Source organism: Aphidius gifuensis, linkage group LG5, assembly GCF_014905175.1.
Source record: "Aphidius gifuensis isolate YNYX2018 linkage group LG5, ASM1490517v1, whole genome shotgun sequence".
In the NCBI taxonomy this organism is placed as follows: Eukaryota; Metazoa; Arthropoda; class Insecta; order Hymenoptera; family Braconidae; genus Aphidius; species Aphidius gifuensis.
In genome coordinates, this window is record NC_057792.1 from 7,457,581 (window position 1) to 7,469,743 (window position 12,163).

Genomic DNA, 12,163 nt, shown 5'->3' on the forward strand with positions numbered 1-12,163 from the left:
CAATATAAATAATGTTATAATCAACATTGATGAAAAAAATCAAAAATTGATTATAATCGATTGAAACAAATTATGAAAGTGTCTAAAGTATAATCACTGAACCAAAAAAAAATCTTATTGAAAACAAGTAATATAAAAGGGGTCAGAAATGTATCATAAGTAGATTGAAAATATATAAAAAATAAAAAAAATAAAAACAAGAACTAAATTGTTTATCTCTCGACTTTTCTCTCGCATATCGACATTGGCGTCTCGTCACCTCTCTCTCGTCTCGGCTCGAGTTCTCTCGTCTATCGCGGCATCACTATTTGTTGATGATTTTACCTGTTAATTATATTCGAACAGATCGTGTAAAAATAGAAAAAATGGCTTACTCGGTCATTTTCCTATCTTATACAATATACATACAAGCCTTCAAATCAATACGTTTTTTGTTTTTTTTTTGTTGAAAAATGTATTTAAAACGTAATGTTAACATACAGTATGTGTGGATGATTTCAGTTAACGTGTAGATCAATTTTTTTTAATTGAAAATTTTCTACATAGAAGACACGGTATGATCATTTTTTTATATTTTATTATATTTCTATATTTCAACATTTGAATATTTATACATGTATTCATTATATCGTTTATAATGACAATCGTTTATTGATTTCTCGGTTGAATTTCCAACCAAAAACCTCCTTCAGCGGTCATTACCGAACTTCTTTTACTGATTTTAAGTGGCACAATCATTTTTTTACCAGGTTTGAGTTGGCATTTAGAAACAAGATGCGCCAATAGTACTTTAGTCTCTAATAATGCAAATCGATTACCAATACACATTCTTGGACCTAAATTTAAAAAATTAGGAAAATTATTATAAATATACTTTTATAAATTCTATTCTGAATATAGAAACAATTATTAATAAGTAATTTTTTCAACATAATAAATGAATGCAAGTATATACCTAAACCAAATGGCATGTATGCTGGAGAATTCAGAGTGCCTTTTGGGTCTTCAATAAATCTATCTGGATAAAATTTTTCGGGTTCATAAAAATATATTGGATCTCTTTGAATTGCAAAAACTGGAAACCATATAAAATCACCAGGTTTAAGGCGGTGTGGTTTTGCTCCTGGCAATGTGGGAGGTAATTCAAAACTTTTCGAACAAACTCTGTCAAGAAATCCAGCAATGGGATAGCATCTGAGTGTTTCGTTAATGACTGCGTCAAGATATGCAAGTCCGTTTACAGCTTCATATGTCACATCTCCATTTGTTTTTTCAAACATTTCATCAATTTCGTTTTGAAGCTTTGTTTGAATCTCAGGATTAGCAGCGATTTCGTGCACAACGAATGACATGAGGCTCGAAGTCGTATCAAAGCCCTGAATTGTAACAAAATAAATATGTAATGAGTATGCGGGGCGTAACTCGTAAGTGCCATTTACGGAATTTGATTTTTGTTAAATATTCATTATCTTTGAATCAAGGGCTTTTGTCACCTACGTCGTTTTACCTTTATAGTTTTATATGTATAATAACTGTTATAACTAATTAACTTACTCCCAGAAAGAAGATAAAAGCTTGCGATGTCATATCTTCTATCGAAAGAGTTGGTCCCGTCTTGCTGGCTCTTGTCTCCATCATCAGTTGGATCATGTCTGGTCTTGTTATTCCTTTTTCATCTCTTGTACGTATTGTATCTTCAAGAATTTTTTTAAAAAAATCATCTACTTTACTATCGATGATTCTTATATTGAATAATTTTGAGATCTTGGGAAAAATTTCAACGAAAATAAATTTTAATGTTACTAAATTCCCTTCAAAATCTATAGCCTTTCTACCAAGTATATAAAAATCATTATTTTTATCTTTCATTGAATTTATTGATATTCCAAATGCGCAAGTTGCTATAACATCATTTGTATACCGACAAAAGGCATCTTTCGAATTTATTTCAAGTGGTTTTTCTTTTGAATCTTTCACAAGATAGTCAACAAAATTTTCAGCACAATTTGACATTAATTTAAACATTCCTTTCATTTTACTTGATGTAAAAGCAGGAGTAAGAAGGTTTCTTATTTCTCGCCATCTATCATCATGTAATGAAAAAAGATTGTTACCAAAAAGGGGATCTACTTCTGGATTAAAAAAAGACCGATGATTTACAAAATGATCAAAGTGTTTTATAGCAATTAATTTAATCAATTCTGGATCACGTATAACTATGTTTGGATTACTGAAGTCATAAAAACCACTGTACTTAGCATTCTTATTCACATTATAAATATCCTGGAGATAATGGAACAATGTAGTTTTTTTAAATAATATTGCTGCCATATTTCCATATAATGGCCATGGTTTAATATGTGGAATTCCATGTTTTTCAAAAAACTTTACTTTTTTATATTGATAATAAATATACATAAGTATAAACATTAAAATACTCAAAAGTACTGTAGAAATATCCATCATTATAAAATTACAATTCAGATAAATATAAAATTTGAGACTACCGTTTATCTTGTCCGTCTAATATGAACTGAACATCAGACTAGAATACGCATGCATATATACTCTTTCAATATAAATGTTATCAATTGTGTACAATTAATATCTCATGGTCACAGTGATCAAATCGGTTATGACCTCATCATAACTGCAGTTGTCGATTCAACTTGATATGAATATTATAAAAAAAAATATTTTTTCTTTATAATTATTCATATGTAGCTAAGGAAAAAATATAATTACTGATCAATAAAAAATAAATAATTTGTTGTATACTTGAATAAGATTTATTCGATGGTTTTAATTATTTTTTCGAGAGTTCATATTATTTTTTTGTTTGTTTGTTTTTTTTAAATCACAATAATACATTATATAGATATGTCAGCCGTTATCAATTATATCAACACATGTAATTTTTTAATAGATATTAATAAATATTAATAAAGAAATGAAATTGATAAAACATAATTCTAGATAGTGAGCAAAGTGGTGATGATAAAGCATATTTAGAGATGACAGCAGGTTATTATTAGCATTATTTTAATCATTGAACGTTCAAGTTCAACTTTGTAAAACGGTAATTGTTTCAATTGCTCAAGTTTTAGAAAAATACATTCATCTGTACAATAAATATCACATTATTATGAGAATGAAATATGGCTCAATCAGTTAAATAGTTTGCACAAATTCAAAATTAAAATGTATGTTTGTCAAGAAATCAATTATCATTAAAATATGAAAAAAAAATAACATGAATAATGTTGAAGCTTTCTAGTGGAAATAATTTCTCCGGAAATTTTCTGAATTTCTCCGAAAAGGCTCCGTGAAAATTACAGATTTTTTCGTAACACAATACATGTATCGAAAAAAATTTTGCCAAATATTTAAAAAAAAAAAAAAAGGAAACTAGCTACTGTGAAAATGTATATTTGGAGTACGTTTCAGTCGATTTTTAGAGTGAATCGATCCCAGTATGCACTATATGAAGTAGCGTAAAAACTAATGTATATAGAGGAGAGTGGCTCAAAATGGTCACCCTCTTTTTTTTTCTCTAAAATTAATATAGGTATAAGAGGGTGGTATAGGTACACCACTCTTGATGTTTTTGAGTGTTGCTACTGCTTCATATGCTTCGCACACTATTGCTGGGATGTGTTCTTCAAGCAACCGCTGCCCACATCGAATTTTGTCGTTGCGGATTTGGATGCACTTCACCGATAGTGGTTTCATAACACTTACATCCAACGGCTGAAGACGATGTTTGCAGTGTGGAGGAAAGCATATAATTACCACATCTCGGGCAAATGTTGATGCTGCCAGGCTCTTTGTGTGACTGGAGTGTCCATCGAGAGCCAGCAAAATCGGATTCTCTTTGGTTGGCTTTACTTGTACCACAACCCATTAGAACCACTGCATAAATAATTCCGTCGTCATCCAGTCTTTTTCAGAAAACAATCCCCAGGTTTCTTCAGTTGTATTGACTAAAAGAGACAAAATTATTTTTTTTCTAGCAACAATAAATCGTGGTGGTATAGTTTTTCACCAGCAGCAGAGACACACAAAGTTGATGTTAATGTCTTGCCTCTGTCACTGGTAACAATGAATCCAACTTGTGTCTTGCCCTTTAAAGAAAATATTAGCTCTTGAGTTTTAGTGTTCATCGAAAATGATGTTTCGTCAACATTCCAAATTCTGTTGCGTGTCTCCACCAGGTCTCCTACTCCAATAATATTTATTTTGAGTAGTTGTTTAAGTAGATTAAAATAATCTTGAACAACTACTCGATTAAACCCTCTGGCTCTGTAAATAGACACTGATTCTGGCTTTCGGAACACCAAATATGGGTGTCTAAACTTAAATCCTCTAAACCGTTCACGATTTTCCTAACACTCCATCTTTGCAAAGGTACTGAATGTTATTCCTATCAGCGGCAATAGTCACCATCACCCTTGTTTGTGTTGTTCCCAGTCCACGAAGCTCTTCTTCTTTTCCAAGGGTGTGATCTAAAAGTTCCTCTTCTTAAGCTGGTAAAAAAATAGGTCTCAGACTACCTTAACCTACAATAAAATTTTTAAAAAATCATACATATATTGCAACCACTTGCAACACAGTCTGGTTAATTTTATTCACCATTTTAATTATCAATTTATTATGTTACAAGTGGTACAGAACATAATTTATTTATGTGCAAGTGGTACAGGACAACGTGTATGATTTTAATGAATGAAATTAACTAGAGTGTGTTGCAAGCGGTACAAAACAATATTTAAAATGTTTCACCAGTTTATCCCTGGTAAAAATATTTCTCCGCGATTTCTCCTGAATTTCTCCGTGATTACTCCCAATTTCTCCCAAATTGACCCATGCGGAGATATGAGTGGAGAAAGCTTTCAAGATTTTTATCCGAATCTTATTCGAATCGACTTGGGTGAAGAAACGTTCGGAAATATTTTTCCGCGAAAAAAACACGTGCAGAAACGTGTGAAAAAAATAATTTTACCACGGAGAAATTTTTTCAAAATCAACGACAAAGAAAAAATTTTTCCACTCATTTCTCCGCATGGGTTAATTTGGGAGAAAATCGGAGCAATAGCGGAGAAATTTGGAGTAACCGCGAAGAAATTCGGAGAAATATTTTCACCAAGGCAGCTCTTAGATCAAAAGGATTATCTATGAAATATCTAATCCTTCGAGTCAATGCTGTTTTTGACAGCTCATATAATTTAATTTTTACCAATAAAGATAAATCATTATTTTTTTTTTAATGTTACAAACGAATCGAAAGAAGTAAAATTTAAACTTATCCAGGATCCCATTTATAGTGTATCATGTTCTAAGTTTTAAGTTTTTAAATTTAAAAATTTACCGCTTTATTTGTTGTTAGACGCCCTATTAGAAAAATCAAGAAAATTAAAAAATATTTTTCGGCCAAGCGGGCCGGACTTGCCCGTTTGTCGCCTCGAATTGGTGGCGCAATGTTTGTGATTGTCGCTCAACAAATTCTTGGCGACAAACGGGTGTTTCCCGCCCGCTGAGCCAAAAAATAGTGTGTGTTACGCGGGTACCATGTGAGTGATTCCAAGTGATTCTCTCTTGCACTCACATTATACAGTAATTTACAAAACAATAAATACAATTCATTATCAATAATAATTTATCATCATTAAAAATTTATACATGTATGTATTTTAAATGACGTGATTTGCAGTTTGTTTTTCTATTTGTTATTTTTTTATATATACATAATTTTACACTATCTGTATTTATTTTGTATTTGGATTTTAATGACTAGGTTAAACTAAAAATTCAATAATAAAATATAAATAAATATAAAATTACAATGTTGAGTATACTTAATTAATTAATGTTGACTGGCATTATTAAATTCAAATAAAAAAGTACATGAAATATTTTCCTAATATATAAAAACATTTCAAATAATATAAATTTGTCATTAAATTGTCAACATGAAAAATGACTTTATTCACATGTATTTTTATCTTGTATAATTAAAAAAAAAAAAGTGTATATATAAATAATTAACTAACTAATTTGATGTATGTACTGCGTCAATATTAAGAACATTGAGTAAACTACGATCTTTACTTGCAATTTCTGGCTCGATTGCATTAACATCAAATAATTTTTTTATTTGATACCAAACTAATTGTCGTATTGGTTTACGTAATACAAAAATGCCAAATATAAGAACACCTTGAAGTGCATTTATAAGATCAAATGCAGACCAAGCAAGTGGTGCTGGATCACTATTTGGATCAGTAACCCACCATGATATGACCTCCATTGTCCAATTAATACCCATTAAAAAAAATAAACTTAAACATACTAAAAAAAGACGTTTTAATCGGCGCAATGTCATTCGTTCATGACGATTTGTTTCTCTATTCATTTGACGTAAACGACGAAGATCTAAATCACGTTGATGACGTGTTATTGCAATTGCTGTTAGTATAAATAAAACAACATTTGCAGACAACAATAGGCCGATTGGTATGTAAAAATATGGCATTGCATCTGTGTGAGCTGAAAATAAACATAATTATATATCAATTTTAAATAATATTACTTGAATTATTTATAGTGTTATCATTCTTATATAAAATTGTTATACAATTTTATTATACTGTTTTTTAGATTATTTTTGTTTAATATATATTATTTTTTATTATAGAAAATGATTGATTTTTGTGATTTAAAAAATATAAAATAAATTAAAAAATATATTAAATAGTTTATAATTAAGTTCTAAGTCAGAAAAATAATTTTAAAAATGAGATGTATTTCAAACATATGAGCTAAAAAAAATAACGGTCTCGTTTTAATTTTTTATTACAGAAAATTGAGTATTATAATCACATCAATTATCTCGTAGAGTGTACGTTTGATAGTTTTCAAATCTAACGTTATACGTATACTATTTCTTTACATTATGCTTGACACAAAAATTAAAACAAAATGGTTTTACGTTTTAATGTTATTAGAAATTTCCTGAATATTGATAATCGTTGATTACCGTACAGATTCCCGAATACTATGTACCCGAACAAAATTTTTCCCGAATAATTTAAATTTTCTTCATCAATAGTTTGTACGTTAATTTGTTTTTTTTTTTTGTTTTTATTTTTCAATTTGACGTTCTTATTTGACAATTAACTAAATTCGTTGTATTTACAAAATTTTTTGTGAACAAATAAATAAATAAATAAATAAATATGGACAGGGAGATGACTGAACATCCTATAGATTACTTGAAAGAAAAATGTATTACAAAGGATTTATATATATTTAAAATCTAAATTAGTGAAAAGTAAAACGTACTGGGATAGTTTCTGGATATGAAGACTACAAAGATGAAGACAAACATGAAGAATTCCTACGTGCTATCCCGCATAAATTTACTTTATAACTGCAAATTATTAATAAATTTTTATTTTTGTGAAATTTAAAAAAAAAGATTTTTTTTTTCGGGATTCAGGTTTTGCACATTCGGGAAAAAATATTCGGGAAATTCGATTCGGGAAACTGTACGGGAACCTATTCGTTCGACATTGCATTTAATAATATAATAGATATTGGAAACAGATTTTATTGGTAATTATTATTTATTATCATTAATATTGTGTTCAAATTGGAATCAAAATTGGTTTTAGCTTTATATAATTGAAAGATGAATATTTAAATGTAAATTTCAACTATTTATAGTAGTCATTAAACAATAAATAAACCCTTGAAATTTTGTTTATGAATAATTTTATAAAAATTAGGAAAAAAAAGACAAGTCATTGGACATCTAATCTTGCTACTCGATACATTAATGAATCTTGCAAACAATGATTTTAATATCTTATATTAATAATATTATTGATAAAATTTCTTTTTTCTTTTTTACTTACACTCAAACCAGCAGCTTTGTGATCCAAAATTTGGTTTTACATATGAAATAGGTACTGTCGGACTGAGATCCATGATCATTGAAATAATAATAAGAACTGCTGGTGGAATCCAAGCCCATAATGAATAATAAAAAAAAAGTCTTTTTGGTTCGTATGGTGCAGAATATCCATTGGCCATATATCTTTTTGTCAATTGATATGTTTCAATACTCATGACATTGAGCCAAAAAAAACAAGCAATAAATGAAAATTGTATCACAAAAGCTGTAATTAAAAATATAAAAAATTATTTTGTATATTTATTGTGTGATTGTATTAAAAAATAAATAGTAAAATATCAAGTTATTACCTGCTGAGATGCAAAAATCATCAGATAAATAATTACTAGTTAATTGTACAAAGGCTAATGATAAAAATGCAATACTCAAACAGCCACAATAGTGACATACTGATTTTCCATGTACATCCATCAGTCTTGGTGTAATACAGTAAGCAATTATTGTTAAAATTAAAAATGGTACTGAAATTAAAAGGCCGCAGGCGTAGAAAGTCAAACGAAAGTCGGCAGTGTTTGTTTCGTCTTCTAAAAAGAAAAAAAAATAAATTAAAAATATTTATTTAGGAAAAAAATCAAGCTCAACAGAATCATTAAAATAATATTAAATATATATAATTTTTTTTTTTTGGTGAGTAATTTCCCATCAAACTCAGGAACTTATAAAATTAAATTCCTTTTTTTTCTTTCTAATATCAAAATTCTATTTTGTTTCAAAATTATAAATCAATAAAAATAAAAAAATATTTTTCCTATTTGAATTTTTAAATTTATCTAAATTTTTAATATAAACTTTTTTATTTTTTTTTAATAGTATTTTTTATTGATACCTTTATGGGCACAAACAAGTGTTCTTAGAAAATTTTCAGGGCCAAACTCGGGGACAATTTCCATGCAGTAATCGATCCCTGGAAAGAGCATAGTTGGCAAATGATTTGGAGCAAAAATCGATCCATTTCGTAATAAATAATGCTCGTCATCACTCAGTATTTCTGGCTCTAACATATACCTTAAAAATTAAATTAAACATCAAAAAATATATTACAATCAATATGTCAATCATAAAAATTTTTTGTTAGAAAAAAAATAAAATATTTTCTAATCCAAAGATATTTTATTTATCATTATTTTATCAATGTTATTTTTATTTTATTTTTTTTTTCGATTTTAATCGATAAAAAAATTTTATCAACAGTACTGTAATTATTAAATTTATCACTATCACTTCAATGACACATTTTTTCATGATAAAAAAAATCTATATATATAATTATTACAAACCTTTTGTATTGACAAGGATTACCAATAAATGTAATAAAACGTTTCATTATTTTACCAGGCACAAGTAAACCACTTTTATTAAAATTACTAAATACTGGTAAAAAATTTGAATAATGTGTTGAATTTAAATTGTCACATTTAACAACACCATTATTATCACGAAATAAACCTTGACCAATTAAACAGCATTTACCAACTTTTGGAAGATTTTCCAATTTTTGATTATCAATATTTGAATTATTCTGTAATAAGAAAATCATTAAATTAAATTTTAAAAATTGAACCTATTATTCAAGGTATTAATTTTAGTTTTTTTATTATTAATTACAAAATTCTATTTATTTATTTCATTTATAATTTACATGTCAATATACTTAAAAAAAAACAGTTTATAATTTTTTATTTATCATCGCTCATTTTGGCTAGTAATAGACTCAAGAAAAAATAAATAAATAAATAAAAAAGTTATGTTAAGGAACACGAATCAATACGGTAAAGCTAAAAATAATCAAATGTATATACCAAGGAGAAATCGTGTTTTACATTGTGCTATGAAACACGAAGTTTATATTTCACATGCAGTTTTAACGATCATTACTAAATAGAGTAAAGTTGAAAAAAAAACAAAAAAAAAAACAAGATAAAAATACAATTTTTATTATTTATTTAACTTAAAAGTTTATTCTTCTCTTAAATATTTTAAGTAATGAAAATATTTAAAATTTTTCAAAGTAGTTATTCATTTTAATATTAATAATAACTATTATTATTATAAAAAAAAAAAAAAAGTTATAGTTATATTTTTTAACTACACATTAATTGATTATTCTCAAAGCTATAAAAATAACAAAACTAAATAATTAGGTAATAAAAAGAAAACAAAAAAAATGACCTAACAGGAGTACAGTTTTTTTTTTTTTTGTTTTAGTTATAAATTATTAAAAACTTACAAGAAAAATTGGTAAGATTTCAGGTGAGTTAAGTCCATCTGGAGTCGCAATATAACTACATATTTTAAAATTAAAAATAATAAAAAATAAACAACAATTATTTAATTTGAACACAAACATTTTTGTCCTATAAATAATCATTTTTTTTTTTAAATGTCATTATATTATTTTTCATCACAGAGTATAATTATTATCAAATCATTGATATAAAAAAAAAAAATTATATTTAATTGATTTTTTATTATTTATTTATTGGAGTAACGTATAGGTGAGTTGCTCGACGTCTACTGTTGATGAATAATGCCAAAACCACGCTTATTCTTAAGATTATACATGAAAAATTAAAAGTGGGGAAAACCAAAGGGAGGGAAGCTGATTTTATAACAATAATAATAGTGATAAATACCATATTATTTCATCGTTCGAATGAGGAAGAAAAAAAAAAATATTTCGCATGATTATAAAATTAAAAAAAGTATAAAATAAATACACACTGAGGATACATACTTCCGGAATACAAATATCTTAATAAATACGTCATTTAAATAAAAAAAAAAATAAAAAAACTTTTTTTGATACATCTCAAAATACATGAAAAAGATAAGACCACTTGCTGTGTGCAATTAATCTTAAAAAATTAACATTTATATATTTCTAGTTAACACATTTAAATTTGTAAATATCAAAATGAATCATTTTATTATTCTTTAAAATTGAGAAATAAAATAAATATGTATTTATAAATATTTGAAACTATTTTTCAACAAAACAGTCATCGAGTGAATTAACTAAAAATAAATATTCACAAAAAATTTACAAGATCAATTTAATCGTTATAATGAAAACAGTATTAAAGTATATCATCATAGTTTTCTTGGCGAATTCTGAAAAATCAGTGAGCACGCCTTACAGGGTAATATGTATTTCAAATTGAACTTTAATTACGTCATTACTTTTTTTTTAAAGCGTATACTAAGAATTAATTTTTCTGAAAAAAATAATTATATATATAGTTTTATGATATAAATTGCAACTTCTTCTTTCAATAGAGAAAATATTCAGAATTTATTAATCTGTATGAAGTAGATTATACTACAGAATTTTGTGTATGATAACACTAATAACAATATTTCTCCGAATTTCTCCGGAATTGACGCGTTTTAAAGGAAAAAGTACGGAGAAATCTTTTTGAATACTTTCTAATATATAGAGAAATCGTGGCAAAGTTTTTATACTAGTTTTTCAAGACAGGCTCTTTTTCGAAAAGATTATTTCACGTATCGCGAAATTATTGTGATATTATCGTATCATTGGGTACATTATCGTATCATATCGAGATCATATCGAATTTTTTCATCGAGTTGATCCGTCTAAATTGAGTTGAATAAAAAACTGCAATGCTTATTTTTGCTCATCTATTATTTTTAAAACTAAATACATAAAACCTCTACTCTCCTGGTAGAAATATTTTTCCGGCTTTCTCCGGCATTACTCCGTTTTTTACCCATTTCCTGAGAAATGACTCCGGCATGACATCAATGACGGAAAAATTACTCCGGCATGAGGTCAATGCTGGATTTTTATCTCCTTCATTAATCTCATGCCGACAAAATTATTCCGGCATCAATCTCATGCCGACAAAATTATTCCGGCATCAATCTCATGCCGGAGTAATTTCTCCGACAATGGGCCAAAAACGGAGTAATGTCGGAGTAATATTTCCACCAGGGTCATTATGATATTTATTGATATATTTATAATATTTGTTAAATAATATAATATATTCAAATTTTATTTTAGTATATTGTTTTGGAGCTCAGATATAAATAAAATATTCTATGTATAACTATATATTTTCAACTCGATTATAGGAGTCATAACCCGGTCAAGTTTTCAAATTCCATTAATTATTAAAAATATTAATTATTAAGTTTTTATAACATGTTGCTATTCATATTGAA

General features: G+C 27.2%; 2 protein-coding genes across 2 annotated transcripts; both read right to left on the reverse strand.

The window, feature by feature from the left end:
• Positions 1–426: 426 nt before the first annotated feature.
• Positions 427–2,550, reverse strand: LOC122857438 (cytochrome P450 9e2-like). The gene is made up of 3 exons (XM_044159610.1): positions 1,555–2,550; positions 956–1,376; positions 427–836 (listed from the first exon to the last, which is right to left on the reverse strand). The coding sequence occupies exons 1-3, from the start codon at positions 2,464–2,466 to the stop codon at positions 649–651; spliced, it is 1,521 nt and encodes a 506-aa protein (XP_044015545.1). The 5' UTR covers positions 2,467–2,550; the 3' UTR covers positions 427–648.
• Positions 2,551–5,633: 3,083 nt separating this feature from the next.
• LOC122857437 (G-protein coupled receptor Mth2-like) lies at positions 5,634–10,598 on the reverse strand. Its single transcript, XM_044159609.1, has 6 exons — positions 10,203–10,598; positions 9,253–9,494; positions 8,802–8,980; positions 8,266–8,499; positions 7,917–8,180; positions 5,634–6,546 (listed from the first exon to the last, which is right to left on the reverse strand). The coding sequence occupies exons 1-6, from the start codon at positions 10,341–10,343 to the stop codon at positions 6,050–6,052; spliced, it is 1,557 nt and encodes a 518-aa protein (XP_044015544.1). The 5' UTR covers positions 10,344–10,598; the 3' UTR covers positions 5,634–6,049.
• Between the last annotated feature and the right edge of the window lie 1,565 nt (positions 10,599–12,163).

Excerpts from the sequence above, each read along its gene's own strand:
- LOC122857438 (XM_044159610.1), bottom strand. The coding sequence starts at position 2,466 with ATGATGGATATTTCTACAGTACTTTTGAGTATTTTAATGTTTATACTT. Across the intron at positions 1,377-1,554 it reads CTTTTATCTTCTTTCTGGGA|GGCTTTGATACGACTTCGAG; the intron begins GTAAGTTAATTA and ends GTTACAATTCAG. Across the intron at positions 837-955 it reads ATACATGCCATTTGGTTTAG|GTCCAAGAATGTGTATTGGT; the intron begins GTATATACTTGC and ends TTTTAAATTTAG.
- LOC122857437 (XM_044159609.1), bottom strand. The coding sequence starts at position 10,343 with ATGATTATTTATAGGACAAAAATGTTTGTGTTCAAATTAAATAATTGT. Across the intron at positions 9,495-10,202 it reads AAATCTTACCAATTTTTCTT|AATAATTCAAATATTGATAA; the intron begins GTAAGTTTTTAA and ends TTCTTATTACAG. Across the intron at positions 6,547-7,916 it reads ACAAAGCTGCTGGTTTGAGT|CTCACACAGATGCAATGCCA; the intron begins GTAAGTAAAAAA and ends GTTTATTTTCAG.